Source organism: Mauremys reevesii, linkage group 1 (genome assembly GCF_016161935.1).
Source record: "Mauremys reevesii isolate NIE-2019 linkage group 1, ASM1616193v1, whole genome shotgun sequence".
Lineage (NCBI taxonomy): Eukaryota > Metazoa > Chordata > Testudines > Geoemydidae > Mauremys > Mauremys reevesii.
In genome coordinates, this window is record NC_052623.1 from 60,203,584 (window position 1) to 60,220,141 (window position 16,558).

General features: G+C 42.1%; 1 protein-coding gene across 3 annotated transcripts in view; it reads left to right on the forward strand.

Moving 5' to 3' along the window:
- The window catches only part of ATP7B (ATPase copper transporting beta), an 84,806-nt gene that overhangs the window by 44,889 nt on the left and 23,359 nt on the right, over positions 1–16,558 (forward strand). For all 3 annotated transcript variants that reach the window (XM_039540523.1, XM_039540533.1, XM_039540513.1), the window contains 10 exons: positions 3,572–3,841; positions 5,282–5,445; positions 5,857–6,018; positions 8,885–8,961; positions 9,447–9,621; positions 10,737–10,970; positions 11,846–11,937; positions 12,079–12,206; positions 14,043–14,197; positions 14,404–14,538. In XM_039540523.1, the coding sequence (XP_039396457.1) occupies positions 3,572–3,841; positions 5,282–5,445; positions 5,857–6,018; positions 8,885–8,961; positions 9,447–9,621; positions 10,737–10,970; positions 11,846–11,937; positions 12,079–12,206; positions 14,043–14,197; positions 14,404–14,538 (1,592 nt within the window). The remainder of the gene's footprint in view (positions 1–3,571; positions 3,842–5,281; positions 5,446–5,856; positions 6,019–8,884; positions 8,962–9,446; positions 9,622–10,736; positions 10,971–11,845; positions 11,938–12,078; positions 12,207–14,042; positions 14,198–14,403; positions 14,539–16,558) is intronic.

Consider the following 16,558-nt stretch of genomic DNA (forward strand, 5'->3'; position numbering starts at 1 on the left):
TGCATAAAGTCTAGTGAACAGGTGTGCAAAGTCTGAATGGCAGAAGAAAACATTTTTAATATGCGCTTTTAGAGAGTAACTTTTTATGGAGTTAATACTTTTCTAAATAAAGGCATTAAATAATTGTGCACGGGCTTACTGACATGGAAAGGAGAAGTGTTTATATACACACACATTTTTAGAGGAAAATATTTTATATGCAATTAGTACATTGCTTATTCGGCTTTGTTTAGCAAATGCACAAATATACCAAAGTATTAGAGAGAGAGAGAGAGAAACTATAGCTATAGAGCTCATGACATACTAAAATAATTTTAAACCACCAAGAAAGGAAGCAGAGAGAAGAGGGAAGCATTTCATGCTGCAGATTGGTACTGCCCAAATAACAGAAATCCCTGTTCTGGAAGCTTGAGACAAAACTACACCTCCTTGGCTGAACCAATCAGAAGGGATTATTTAACCAAGGGGCCTCTTGGGGACCCACACATCATAGAAAATTGTGATGCATTTTACCATTCTGAATCCAGTTTATGGATTTATCCATAAATATTTAATTACTCCATATTTTCCCAAGTCACTATGAACACAGCACTTTATTTATTGCAGCATTTTAAAGTATAAATTAGAGCTAAAATACCAAACAAAAGGAGTATTCCTGTAGATTTATAAGAACTATGTAAATGTAGCAGTTAGGCTTATATCTGTTGAATTCTGGACCAGAAATAAAATTTCCTCTTTCTACATAATGGCTTAACTTGTATTAGAAGTCTCTTAAATTTTGTAAAGTTTTTGAAGGACAGATAAATTTAACAAAAAAAAAATAGCAGAACATGGCCCAGAAGAGAGGAGAGATCTTGTGTGTTTGTTGGCCCCCATACGGGGGGGTGACGGGCATGAATGAATGAATAGAACACACAGAGACATAGCACCATTCACCTCCCACACCCCTGCCCTACTGTTCAAAACCGTTAGCCTACAAGTTGGCTTCAACGTATGCCTATCTTCTAATCACTGTAAGTATAATTCAAACTAATTTTATATTATTTTATATGTCACCCACTTTCACACACATTCATACTTGGTTTTTTTCAGCATTATTTTATACAAAATACACCCAACCTACCTTAAAAGAAATCTAATGATGTAAAATTGGTGAATACACCTCATTTAGACAAAATACATAATTGGTTTAAACTATTTTATGTAAAAGAGTTAATTATACTCTGTACCAGAGATAAGAACACTCTTTTCTCACAGACACAGCACCAACATCCACCCTCTTTTCTCTTTCTGAAAACAATTACGCATACATTCAAAGCAAATTGTATACTATTTTATAGATAAACTACCTTAAGAATATATTCAATTTATTTTTGCTGTGTAGATAAGGCTCTTACACATGCATTATACTGTTTTTTCTGCATTATTCTATACAAAATACACAGAGCCTAAATTAAAAGAAGTATAATGGTTTAAAATCAGTTAATACACCCAACTATGAGACAAAATGCAGGCTAGTTTAAACTATTTTATGTAAAAAGAATTGATAACACTTTTTACTACTTTTTCCACCAACTGTGCCCTTTTTGTTAAGGTCATCCTGTTCTTTCAGAATTTAATGTATGGAATGTAGATTAAACAACTGATTAAACTTTGATTTAATAAATAAAATAAAAGGAGGAATGGAGTATTAGGGAAAACTGTGCTTTAGTATTTGAGGGGCAGTAGATAGTAAATTTTAAGACCATTTTGTTTGTATTTTAAATGCTTTTAGCTATAAATATTTTGCATTATTAACTTGTGACTCATTTAGCAAAATAGAAAAAGTTAAAAATTGTGGAACAGATACCTACACCCACAAAATAACCCAGACTTTTAAAGGTAACATGAACAGAGCATGAGGATAAGAAAGTTGGTCTGGATTTTTATGGATATTTTAACAAACTGACCAGGTGCGGGGAGGGGAGAGCTTAAGCTTATAGCAGACTTATTATTCATTTCCACCTAGACTTTTTTGTTACCTTTGATTTAAGGCAGGTAGGATGAAAATCCACATCAACACAAACTGTAAAAAGCAGGGAAATAAGCAGTAAAGTCATTCAGCACTCTGTCTACACTCCATCCATCAGTTCCTTTTCCCAATCTCAGCTCACCCCCCACAGCCCAACATATCTGTGCCCTCCTCCCCAACACCCATTGGGCAGCCTGCAAGCCTCCACCCTCTTGCTTCCGTCAGCCCACAGGGCCTGAACTATTTTTTCCCCATTGCAACCCCAGAATAGGGGCCCCCTCTCTTTCCACCTCACTTCCACCATGTTCTCCCACTTAGAGCTGAATGTGAGACAGTGGCAAAAAATAGCCAGTTAGAAGGTGACATCAATAGTTCAAGCATCTAAGATTGTCTGTGGGTAGATCTTAGTATGGGTGCAGAGGCCTCCCAGACCCAGATAAATGGGGCAGCTTCTTCAGCAGCTCCCTGGCTTAGTGTAGAGAACTCGTCTATGGATCTGGCTGGGGTTGGGGATTCTCCATCTGGGTATTCTACAGAGGTGGCCTACTCAGTGCCCGACAATGGGAGGAATTGATCCCACTGGGCCTGATCCTGACGGATGCTAAGTATTGACAATGTCCTTGACAAAAAGTGTGACTTGTGAGTGCTCAGTAACTCTCAGGATCAAGTACACCAGTGTACACCAGTGCTCGCTGCTCAATTTATGGAGCAGCATTTGGATTACCTGCTGAGAAATGCACTCGTATTCTAATCCTGGTTAGAGATCAGGTGCTGAGCTGGAGTCCTGAAGGAAGGGAGATGAGGACAATATGAACATGTAACTGGCCTGCATTCTCTAATGCTTTAGCTACCATGAAGTCACCCTTAGGGTAGATATTAATATTAACAAACAGAAAGATAGAAGGGGATCATTCGCTGATTGAAGATGGATTGCCACTAAATAAAGCAAAATGGTCATGCAGTGTTTTAATACAAGAAGGGGGAAACTACAGAAAAAAAAAAAGCAAGCAGGTAAAGTAAAAAAAAAAAAAAAGTTTTCTTTTTCACGCGCACAGTCAACTCAAGGAACTCCTTCCCTAGAGGAGGAGGTGAAGGCTAGAGACTATAACAATGTTTAAAAACTGGAGGGATAAATCATGGTGCTAAGTAATAAAATGGCTATAGCCAGATGATGGGTAAGAATGTGTCCCCCTAGCCTGTGTTGGAGGAGGATGGATGATGGGATGAGAGAGAGATGACTTGATCATTGCCTGTTTAGTTTTCTCCCCTCAGGGGCACCTGGCATTGGCCACTGTCGGTAGACAGATACTGGGCTAGATGGACCTTTGGTCTGACCCGGTACGGCCTTTCTTATGTTCTTATGTTCAGTGTTGGTAATCTGCCCAAAAGTAACAAGTTACTTGTGACTAAGGAAGCTAAGATCACAGGGTAGTTAATCACCGTCATTTGAAAATCCTTGGATGTTTCTGTTGTTAAATATGTTTCCAGTTTCCTTCTTTGAAACATTTTTTCATAGTCTGTTAACCCATGTTAATTCTGTTTATGGTGTGTTTATTCAAGATACCACCACTCGGAAATATATGGATCAACCTCTTTTCAGGGACGCTGCGATTCAGCCTAATGCTTGGGAGTCAGCTTCCCAGAGAACAGAAAATGTTTCTGAGTCTTCTCATCAAGGCTACATGTCTGATGTCCAGCCAAAGAATTCTTACCTCGGTAGTCCAAAGCCACCCAGTGTAGCGACAACAGAAAAGTGCTTTATGCAGATCACAGGCATGACCTGTGCATCATGTGTGTCAAACATTGAAAGAAATCTGCAAAAAGAAGATGGTGAGATGTCTAACATTCCTAGAGAGGGTCTGTAAAGTACTTCGGGATCTTCTGGACGTGAAGGTGTAGCGGGGTGGTTACCCGCTCCTGCCCTGTGGGGCTTGAAACAGTCCAGGAGAGGGCTGTGGTTGGGGCAAGAAGCCTGGGCTGATTGGGGAAAGTAGGCTCAGCTGTGGCCATGCTCCAATCAGGCCCAGCTGGCCCCTGTAAGAGGCTGTGAGCCAGAAGCCCAGTCAGTCTCCCTCTGCTTGTAGAGGGAGAAGGGTCTAGCTGCAGGGACCCAAGCAAGACACCTGAGTGGAGCAGGGCTGGGGAAAGGCAGAGGAGCTGCACCCTGGAAAGCCCCAGGCTGCAGCCTAGCAGAAGGCCAATGGGTACTGGGGGTTGCAGAGGGCAGCCTGGGGTAGGCGAAGTCAGCAGGTCCAAACCCTCCTTGCCAGTGATGAGTGGCTTTTACACTGCAGTCTGCCCCAGGGAGCGGGGGCTAGATGAGGACTAGCAGTAGCCCAGAGTGAGGCAAGGTGGGAATAGCGGGTGGGGGCTCCCTGGGGTGGGAGACCCTGAGAAAAAGGGGTTACTGCCAAGGGGCAGCACCCCAGATAACGGGGCACTGGGTCCGGGAGGGACACGGAGGCCAAGTGGTAGCGGGACACCGGCCTGCAGAGGGCACTCCAATGGCTGGAGAGCTAATTCCCAAGATGACCAGCAGAAGGCGCCGCAGGGGTGAGTCCCGCATCGCTACAGAAGGATACTGCATTCTGTCAATAATAATTAATACCTAGCTCTTGCATAGCAATTTACATCAGTAGATCTCAAAGCACTTTACACAGGTCAGTATCATCCCCACTTTACAGATGGGGAAACTGAGGCACTAGGCGGGAAGTGACTTGCCCAAGGTCACCCAGCAGGGCAGTGGCAGAGCCATGAATTGAACCCAGGTCTCCTGAGCCCCAGTCCAGAGCTCTGTCTCCTAAAGCTCTATTGTTATATATGTTAAAATGTGTTCTTAAGGGTAGATGTAATTAATATTCTTATTTACTTAATTATGTACTCATGTTGATACTAGCCACACTACTATATTCAATCCGTCAGTGACTATACCATTTGGGGGATATACTGGATAGTAGGGATAGCTGGTGGATAGACCCATAGTAAGACATAGCGCCTGCCCCAAAGAGCTTCAAATCCGATCCTCATATTCTTCAAATGCTAATAGGAATTGCATGAATAAATTAAAGGGAAGAATCTGTATCTTGAGAAAGGGAAGCTTTTGTCCTATTTTGTCAATACGCTCGTGGCATAACACTAGAGTGCGGAGAGTGATTAAAGCCATTAAACGTCCAAGTATTATATTACTGGTGTGCCCCTTGATTATCAACTGAATTATGTGTTCTCAAAGGAGGTACAGTATCTAATATAACCCGATTGCTCCCATTGCAGGTATCGTTTCAGTGCTAGTAGCACTGATGGCAGGAAAAGCGGAGATAAAATACAAGCCAGAGAACATTCAGCCTCTTGAAATAGTACAGCTGATCCAAAACTTGGGCTTCAATGCTACAGTCATAGAAGACCATACTGCTACAGATGGCAATGCAGAGCTTATTGTGAGTATCATGATAGGAACGTACGGGTTTGGGGGTATGTGTACAAGTTTGACAGGAATGTGTCTTTGCAAATGAATTTATTTTAATGGGTTGTGGTTTTGAACAGCTGTGCTGCTGGAGGATGCTGCTGCTGCTTTTCGTAACTACCCAAGAAAAAAATTATTCAAAAGGGGCAAAAATGTTTCTGCTAGGTAAAGAGAAATAAACAGCTACCCAAGTGCACAGAGAAGCCTTTCTTGGCAGGAAAACACTGCACTCCTCATGAATCCAGTGAAAACTTTTTAAAATCAGTTTCACAAGCAGTGCAAACTTTTTGCATAACTTTGAAAAGCCCCAAACCAAGGGGCAGTGGTGAGTGAGATTGCTGTCAACTGTAGAGATCACTAACTGCATTTACATTCTGTTCTTCAGATTACGGGAATGACTTGTGCTTCCTGTGTTCATAATATTGAATCCAAACTAACCAGAACTAATGGCATCTTCTATGCCTCGGTAGCGCTTGCTACCAGCAAAGCTCACATCCAGTTTGATCCTGAAATCATTGGACCTCGAGATATTATACAAATTATTGAGGTAAGTTTTTAAAACAAACCAATAATAAATATAAGGTGATGTTAAAACAAATGGAAGTGACTAAAAGTGCTGAGAGGCCCGCTGACCTTTGCAGCTTTAGATAAAGTACACTTTCCCATATGGGACAAATCCAATAGTGTATGGTCAATGGAGGCTACATACTTCAAAGGGTAGCCTCCAGTGACGTTAACCATTTCAGGGCTTTTAAAAAGTATCAGTACCTGGTAAAAGTGTGATGTACCCCTCCGTTACTGCTCAGTGTACTGCACCAGGTACTTCTCTGAATTTCAGACAGTCCAACGGAAAGTTACCGCCGATTGCTCTCTACTGCCCCCTAGAGACTCTAAGAGCAGCTATGCAGCAGAAAGGCACTAAACCCGGATAAATACCACTTTGAAAATGTACAGCAGAACCTCAGAGTCACAAACACCAGAGTTATGAACTGACTGATCAACCACACACCTCATTTGGAACTGGAAGTTCGCAATCAGGCAGCAGCAGAGACCCTCCCACCCCCACCCCCAAAAATAAGCCAGATACATTACAGTACTGTGTTAAATGTAAACTACTAAAAAAAAAAGATTTGACAAGGTAAGGAAACTGTTTCTGTGTTTATTTCATTTAAATTAAGATGGCTAAAAGCAGCATTTTTCTTCTGCACAGTAAAGTTTCAAAGCTGTATTAAGTCAATGTTCAGTTGTAAACTTTTGAAAGAACAACCATAACGTTTTGTTCAGCTCTGAACATTTCAGAGTTACGAACTGCAGTGGGGCTCCAGGGATGCAACCTGGAATGTGGGACCGCTGAGCCCTCTGTCCCACCAATCTGGGGTGTCCCTCTCACACTGTGATGCTGTGTCTGACAGGCACTGCACTTACACAGACATCCACAGGCAGGGACACACCCAACTGAGTTACATGAATGATCTCCCAGCCACTCATGAACCATCAACAGGGAGGCTCCAGCCAGTTCCCCCCAGCCTTGCACCCCAGAACCGTACTGTCTTGCCCTGGCCAGTGTAAGTTCATTACCCAGTTTGCCCCTTCCTTGATGTGGAGAGGACACACACTAGCCTTTGTAAACTGAGCTGAGATTTCCTGAGCACTTCAACCAAAACACAGTTTGAGATAAAATATAAATCAGATTTATTAACCACAGAAAGATAGATTTGAAGTGATTATAAGTAGCAAGCATAGAGATCAAAGTTGGTTACTTAAGAAGTAAAAATAAATTCGCAGTCTGAGTTCTACAGACTAAACAGGGTTTGAATCAAGCAGTGTCTCACCTTGACAGATGGTACAAACAGGTCACAGATCCTCAATACACAAGCTGGGACTCTTTCAAGCCTGGGACCACTCTCCCCAGCTCAGTCTTTTTCCTCCAGATGTGTTTCCAGATGTTGAGTTGTGGAGGGAGCGAGGCCAAATAATGATGTCACTCCCCCTCTTTTATAGTTTCTTCCAACTTGCTAGAAGGATCTTTGCTGTGAGGAGGGTTAGTCCACCCCCATGGCGTATATGCCTCCTCCATGAAATCTCTAGGATAACAGATTCTTTTCTTGATGGATGTTGATGAGCCATTAACGCTGTCTGGCAACTCTATTGTTGTACCTGAAAGATTGGTTGTGGGTGTTCCCAACCTCATAACATATTTCAGTAACACATACAGCAATACTTCATAACCTCACATATAATGATAGCACATACAATCCAGTGGGATATTAATGTTCAACAGATCAGTACTTTGAAAATATCTCACAAGGCATATGTCATACAAAACATATCATAATTATATGATGGTGGTGAATATGGGGATTCCAGGGTGCTGCTTTGTGGTACGGAGTGTCACACAAACAACCTCCATTCCTGAGGTGTTTGTAACTCTGAGATTCTATTGTACCTCAATTTTAATTGGAATTGACTCCCACGGTTGTTCAGAATAATCAGTGAGATGCACAATAGATGTTCAGAGCAGACTCTTAAAAGCAAAACACCTTGTAATATGCCTCTAAAGCAGGGGTGCCCAAACTTGGTTCATGGCTTGTTCAGGGTAAGCCCCTGGCAGACCGCGAGACGCTTTGTTTACCTGAGCGTCCGCAGGTACGGCCGCTCGCAGCTCCCAGTGGCCGTGGTTCGCTGTTCCTGGCCAATGGGAGCTGTGGGAAGCTGTGGGAACCTCAGAGTTACAAACAACCTCCATTCCCAAGGCATTCGTAACTCTGAACAAAACATTATGGTTGTTCTTTCAAAAGTTTACAATTTAACATTGACTTAATACAGCTTTGAAACTTTACTATACAGAAGAAAAATGGTGATTTCCTTCTATTTTTTAGTAATTTACGTTCAAGACTGTACTGTGCTGTATTTACATGTTTGAGTGTTTTTGGTTTTGTTTTTGGGTTTTTTTGTCTCTGCTGCTACCTGATTGTGTATTTCCAATTCCAAATGAGGTGTGTGGTTGACTGGTCAGGTTGTAACTCTGGTGTTCGTAACTGAGGTTCTACAGTATTTTCAAATGTTTCCTTGGTGAAGTTTGAAGGGGAATATCAGTCCTTCAAAATCCCAGCTGCGCCCACCGTTAAACCCAGGATGTGTGATTTGTTATGACTGTGGATATGTGTAATGAAAGAGGTACCTTACCATCCATGTTTTGTCTCCTACTCCATCATCATCGGCATTATCTGAACTCCTCTCACTTTGACAGGCACTATAAATAAATAAAAAGGAGGCATTCACCAAAGCGTGGAACAGTTCTCTGTACTAACATTTCTGATCTTAAATGGATTCTTTTAGATGAAGTTTTCATCTATTGTACATAATAAATCTCAATTAACCAAACTCTTTTGTCTTATTTTTTTAATAAAAAGGGAATTGGTTTTCATGCTTCCTTGGCCAAGAGAGACCCTAATGCTCATAACTTGGATCACAAAAAGGAAATAAAACAGTAAGTATGACCGTCACAAAGAGAGGGCCTCTACAAGTGTGACAGTAATCTGTACACCAGTTAATCTGGTTTATGCTTGTGCAAGGCATATTTAATATGCACGTACTTAATCATTTGCTGTTCAGTTCAATTACTCTTACACCCATTTGGATTACCTTTCAGTTTTTACTTGTAGAGAGTCATGCATCCGACGAAGCGGGTATTCACCCACGAAAGCTCATGCTCCAAAACGTCTGTTAGTCTATAAGGTGCCACAGGACTCTTTGCTGCTTTTGTAGAGAGTTATGTATCTGAAACATGCGTCTGGCAAAGGAGCTTCTTCAGCCAAAGTGTTTAATCACTTGAAAGAAGTAATGACTTGGAGCCAGTTCTGCCGAGGGCTGAATGTGCTCAGCTCAGCCAGGGAGCTGTACGTGTTCAGTATCTGACCCCAGTACTACCAAAGTGTACTCTAATACCATGGATTCACTACTTCTATTTTTCAGATGGAGGAAATCTTTCTTGTGCAGCCTAGTGTTTGGAATCCCCGTCTTAATCTTAATGATCTATATGCTAATACCTGATGGCCAAGAGCACGGCACTATGGTGCTGGAACAAAATCTAATTCCTGGATTATCTATTTTAAATCTTCTCTTCTTTGTCTTGTGCACTTTGGTTCAGGTCTGTAAACAGTATTTCTTGGGTATTTTCTTTCCTTTCAATGTCCTCTTACATTATCTGATTTAATTTAAAAAAAATAATTAGACTGGAAAGCCTTATTGGATTGCACCCATCCCCCTGTAAATTAAGGATATATAGGATAAAGTGGCCCTATTAAACTGGAATTGATAATTATAATGTATTGTGCAAGTGTAATTTTTAGATATATGTATAAAGTGAGTCAGTGACCAAATTAAGAGTTGAACTCAAGACCTTAACTCTTCTAGCATAATGTTCAGCCTAGCATGGCACTCCTTTATTTTCCCTTTTCACCTGTCATGTCATGCCTGGTTAGAGTGAACTCTTTGGGGAGAGGGCTGAACATTATGCTAGAACAGTTAAGGTCCTGAGTTCAACTCTTAATTTGATCACTGTGTGACCTGGTGCAAGTCACTTAATCTTTATGCCACAATTTTCCCCTGTGCTGTAATAAAGGGATAATAATACTGACCTACTAACCTCACAGGGTTGTCGAGTGTGCAGCAGTTAATGTGAGAGGATAAAGGAGGGATGTGTACAACACAGCAGTGAGAGGGGGAAAGGAGCACAGAGGGATGGGGATCGAGAAGTGAAAAGGGGGTTAGATAAAAGAGTCAGACTGAAGCGATTGGGTGGGTGAGGTAGCAGTGAACTTGGGTCACTTTATTCCTGTTCTGTTGCAATGAGGCTTTAAAAGCATTTCCTCACAGTCCTGCTATGACAGGACTACATCTAACCATTTAGAACATTTCTGTTTAATGACCTAATTCTCTCTTACACACACTGATGTAAATCAGGAGTAACTCCATTATTTTCTGTTTGTATTGCAGTAGCAGGTAGGGGGCCCAGTCATAGACAGGGGACCCCATTGTGTGAAGTGTTGCACAAAGAGAACAAAGACAGACTCTCTGTCCCCAAGGGTTTAAGTTATAAGACAATTCCATTGAAGTTAGATCATGGTTAAACCAGTGTGAGCTAAGAATCAGGCTCATTAATGTCAGCCTCGCTATTTACAGCTCTTTGCTATAATCTGTGCTGTATATGCCCTGCTTTCACTGCTGTGATTAATAGGCATTTGTATATATTTTCACTAACAGTTCCTCGGTGGATGGTACTTTTATGTCCAAGCCTACAAATCATTGAAGCACAAAACAGCCAATATGGATGTACTGATTGTACTGGCCACAACTATTGCTTATATATACTCTTGTGTGATCTTGGTGGTGGCTATAGCTGAAAAGGCAGAGGAAAGCCCCATCACATTCTTTGACACACCACCCATGTTATTCGTATTCATTTCTCTTGGGAGATGGTTGGAACACATAGCAAAGGTAACCAGTCTACATGTTAAGCACTTATGTACAGTAATGGTGAAAATAACATGGCATCTCTATGAACAGAAACTGCTTACATGTAGAGTACACGATCTACTCTGCGCTGGTTAGGCCTCAACTGGAGTATTGTGTCCAGTTCTGGGCACCGCATTTCAAGAAAGATGTGGAGATATTGGAGAGGGTCCAGAGAAGAGCAACAAGAATGATTAAAGGACTTGAGAACATGACCTATGAAGGAAGGCTGAAAGAATTGGGTTTGTTTAGTTTGGAAAAGAGAAGACTGAGAGAGGACATGATAGCAGTTTTCAGGTATCTAAAAGGGTGTCATAAGGAGGAGGGAGAAAACTTGTTCACCTTAGCCTCTAATGATAGAACAAGAAGCAATGGGCTTAAACTGCAGCAAGGGAGGTTTAGGTTGGACATTAGGAAAAAGTTCCTAACTGTCCGGGTGGTTAAACACTGGAATAAATTGCCTAAGGAGGTTGTGGAATCTCCATCTCTGGAGATATTTAAGAGTAGGTTAGATAAATGTCTATCCGGGATGGTCTAGACAGTATTTGGTCCTGCCATGAGGGCAGGGGACTGGACTCGACCTCTCGAGGTCCCTTCCGGTCCTAGAACCTATGAATTTTGATAGGAGCATTTCTGGCGTGCAGTGTGGTATATGCTGCAGTTTGATGAGAGCCTGTTGGGTTGCTATGTTAACTGCACACACAGGATCATAGAGATGTGGGTCTGGAAGGGAACTTGAGAGGTCATCAAGTCAGCCCCCTGTGCATTGTCTACTTAAAATGTGAGAGACATGATGGGTGAGGTAATCTCTTTTATTGGACCAACTTCTCAAGCATTTATCTTTATTTATGTTTTCATAGAGTAAAACATCAGAAGCACTTGCTAAACTAATGTCTCTCCAAGCTACTGAAGCTACCATAGTGACTCTTGGACCTGACCACTCTCTCATCAGGTATATATTATTCACCCAAAGCCCTTCAGCCTGCTGGGATGAGCTGACTAGATCTGATGCATTTAATGGTAAAAGTATTTTTGTTCCTGCTAATGGGATGGATCAAATTGTTCATCTCTCATAATTGGGTGCTTCTTACAGGGAGGAGCAGGTGGCTGTTGAATTGGTTCAGCGGGGTGACATTGTAAAAGTTGTCCCTGGTGGGAAGTTCCCAGTTGATGGAAAAGTCATTGAAGGCAGCTCTATGGCAGATGAATCCCTCATTACTGGTAATTTTCTTTATGCTTAGCAAAGCTAGCTGGCTGCTGGATCTCCTTCTTAAACTGTTCACACTTGTTCTCCATATTCATTCTCCTCTTTATCCACTCCTCTTAGCTTTGGGAAAGTTCTGATACTGATTCAGACTACTTTGTGGGACTGGCCTTTATACCAGGCTGATTCAAACCCCAATATCTGGTTACACTGGACTTTGGGGAAGACTGGATCTGGACTAGATGCCTCTGTCCAATTCTGGCCATCGTGACTTCTGTTGATCAGCGAATAGCAGTGTTGCATGGACTTCAGGACTGAGGGGCTTTAGGCACGGTTGTCTTAAAAGGTTTTTAAGACCTTTTTGTCTAAAAGGTGCTGGGGATCTGGAGGGAGTTTTCTCTGGAACATATTTGCAAAAATGGTGCATTTTTAAAACTAACTAATCAACTGTGAATAGACAACATCTCAAATCCATAATTTTTAATTTTTAACCTGGTTCCTGCCATTATAAATTCTTTAAAACAACTATAAACATTAACAGTTCATTTGCTTGCTTGGTTTGGGTTTGATTTGATTTTGGGGTGTGTGGAATTTTCTCATTTTGAGAACCATTCACATCACTAACCCCATGTGGAGAAAAAAATATGGCAAAGGAAATACAAATTGTGACAAGTGCTAGTACACCAGGAGCCAGTGTGAGCATGGGAACTTTGCAAAGGTGGCAGTTTCTCTAGTCTCTGGAAGGAAGGGGGCTAGACCACTTGCTCTCTGACATAGATGCCAAAAGTAGTTCTCCTAAGGTGTCTGCATATATTGAGCCAATTTGTCCCTGGCCTTTGTGGGAGTGCACAGAAGAGAGAGAGAGAGTGAAAGAGCAAGGAGCCATCCCTTTCCCCCTGTGTGTATTTTGTACAAGGGCCGGAAAGAGTCTCAGGCCCTGTGCTCAGAGGAGTATGGCTAAAGAGGATTCTCCTTTAACTCACTTTAATGCAATTCTGGAACATGAAAATCTGAATTCCCTCCCCAGTGATCTCATGATGTTCTAAGTGGCCAAGCAGTGCAGCATAGTGATGTCCTAGGTGGTCATGGACTTGTTACAGTATTGTTCCACCTCCTTCCAACCATCTGCTGAGCCTGAGCAGACTGACTGGTAATGTGATAAATGGTGAATTCCCTGGCTGAGGTGCACAATTAAAAAACAGTGCTAGTCTAGCTCATTTGTCTCAAGGTTGCAACTGAGGCACCTTGAACTAGCTGATTCTGATCTTTGAGTGGCTGGGATCAGAGGTCATTCGGATACGCTGGGACACGTCCATTCAAGGCTTTAAAAATAAACAATAGGCAGAGCCGGCTCTACGCATAAGCAGACTAAGCAACTGCGTAGTGCCCCTGAGCAGCTCAGGAGGGCTCCCTATTAATTATTAGCATGTATTGGGTGGGAGGAGAAATATTCCTGATTAGGACCCCCAATGGGCCAGCACTGGAATCAATAACCTTCAGAATCAATAACTGCTAGCCAGACAGCCTGTAGGTTCTGCCATGGTGTCTGATCCAAAACCTGTTGGAGTGAATGGCATGACCTCTGTGGGCTCTGGATCAGGCCTCTGGAGGGGAGCGAGTGACAAAGTGAGCAAGAAAGAGGCAGTGGGTGGTTGCTGAGCTCCTGCTGTGAAAATGAACATGGGAAAACATTTTCCTGAAAAGTGACACAGCCCTTTTAAAAAATATCGGTCTTTCAAATTATGGTTCAAAACTGAATTATTATCTAGCCTGTAGCAGGCTATCTATCTTTATGTACCTGTGCTCCCAGACTACTTAGGTAGTTGTCCTGACCTATTCCTCTTTTGTTCTAGGGGAAGCCATGCCAGTTACTAAAAAACCTGGGAGCACAGTGATTGCAGGTTCTATAAATGCGCATGGCTCAGTTCTTGTTAATGCAACTCATGTTGGGTCTGACACCACCCTGGCACAAATTGTGAAATTGGTTGAAGAAGCTCAGATGTCAAAGGTAAAAATAAAAATACTTCACTTTGTATATAAATCAGCAAGGCTTTTGTTCTTGTGATTTTTTTTTGGAATCAGCAAGAAACAGACTTAAAAAAAACCAACTCAGTTATGGAATAAAGGTTGGTAGATGTTATCATGTCCACTCTGTGCTTATAGTTGTTGTTGTTTTAGTCATAAAACAAGTATCTTTGTGTTTTATTTTTGTAGGCACCCATCCAGCAATTGGCTGATAAGTTTAGTGGATATTTTGTTCCATTTATCATCATCATTTCAACAGTGACATTGCTAGTGTGGATCACAATTGGTTTTATAAACTTTGATGTTGTTCAGAAATACTTTCCTGTAAGTAGTGCCATTGGTCCCAATATTTGCTCTCAACAGCCCAATGTTAGTAATGTAGCTTTTGTACTTCCCAAAGGTCTGATCCTGCCAGATGCCAAGCACCCTCAACTCTCAAATGAGTTAGGTTTCTGTGTAGAATAGACTAAATGTGTTTATGTGGTTATTTTTTGGCCAGCCTCAACAGAGTTGTGATTCCATCTTCATCTCTGCATGTGATTCTGACAAAAAATGAAATCAATGGAGATATACCAGGGATGAATGTGGTCCAGTGGCCTGCGCTGCTGCTGATCGTGGATCTGGTCTTTAGAAAGATGAATGGCATATTGATTACATTTAAGACGTGTAAACTGCACAGCCAGGCTCATAGATTGTGGAAGGCTGTGCATCCTCGCGGGTGGAGGGGAAAACACAACAGGTTGTATTATTACCTGGGAACAAATCTGCATAGCAGCACTTTTTTGCATTTGCAATGCTTATTACTCCAAGTGGTAAATCTCCACAGGAGTGGAGTATAAGCAAAATTTTGGGGGCCCATCTGAGGATGGAAGAAGTTTGGGGGCATAACAGGTGAGAGGTGTAATGCCAATGGATATACCACTATGTGGATCCATTGGCTATAGCTCACTGTGGAACAGGTCATCTTCTTCTCCTGGTGGAGGATCCCTTCTCATCCAGCCTCAGTGGGATCCCAGCATAGAGTCATAGAAATGTAAGGCTGGAAGGGACCTCGAAGTCATCAAGTCCAGCCATATGCGCTGAAGCAGAATCAAGTAAACCTAAACCATCCCTGACAGGTGTTTGTCCAACTTGTTTTTAAAAGTTTCCAGTGATGAGGACTCCACAACCTCCCCTGGAATCCTATTCCAGAGCTTAACTACCCTTATAGTTAAAAAGCTTTTCCTAATATCTAACCTAAATCTCCTTTGCTGCAGATTAAGCCCATTGCTTCTTGTCCTACCTTCAGTGGACATGGAGAACAACTAATCACTGTCCTCTTTATAACAGTTCTTAATATATTGGAAGACTGTTATCAGGTCCCCCCTCAGTCTTCTTTTCTCAAGACTAAGCATGGCCAGTTTTTTTTAACCTTTCCTCATAGGTCAGGTTTTCTAAACCTTTTCTCATTTGTGTTGCTTTCTGCTAGACTTGCTCCAATTTGTCCACATCTTTCCTAAAGTGTGATGCCCAGAATTGGACACAGTGCTCAGCTGGGGCCGCACCAGTGCCAAGTAGAGCAGGACAGTTACCACCTGTGTCTGACATACAATACTCTTGTTAATACACCCCAGAATCATATTGGCCTTTTTTGCAGCTGCATCACATTGATGACTCATCAGTTTGTGATCCACTATAATCTCCCAGATCCTCCTCAGCAGTGCTACCACCTAGACAGTTATTCGCCATTTTGTAGTTGTGCATTTGGTTTTTCCTTCCTAAGTGAAGTACTTTGCACTGAATTTCATCTTATTGAATTCAGACCAATTCTCCAATTTGTCAAGGTCATTTGAATTTTAAACCTGTCCTCCGCAGTGCTTGCAACTCCTCCCATCTTCGTGTTATCTGCAAATTTTTTACGCATATACTCCATTATCCAAGTCATTAATGGAAAATATTGAATAGTAACGGACCTAGGACTGACTCCTGTGAGATCCCACTAGATACAACCTCCCAATTTGACAGCAAACCATTGATAACTACTCTTTGAGTACAGGTTTCAGAGTGGTAGCCGTGTTAGTCTGTATCAGCAAAAAGAACAGGAGTACTTGTGACACCTTAGAGACTAACAAATTTATTTGGGCATAAGCTTTTGTGGGCTAAAACCAGATTCATAGGAAGCAGGGCCGGCTCTAGATTTTTTTGCCACCCCAAGCAAAAAAATTTTTGGCTGCCCCCCACCCCCCCCCACCACCACCAGTGCCTGGGCTCTTTCTTTCCCCCACCCCATCTGCACCCCCTGCCACCTCAGCCCTGATCTCCCCCCCCACCAGTGCTGACTCCGCCCGTTCACTCATTGCCTCCA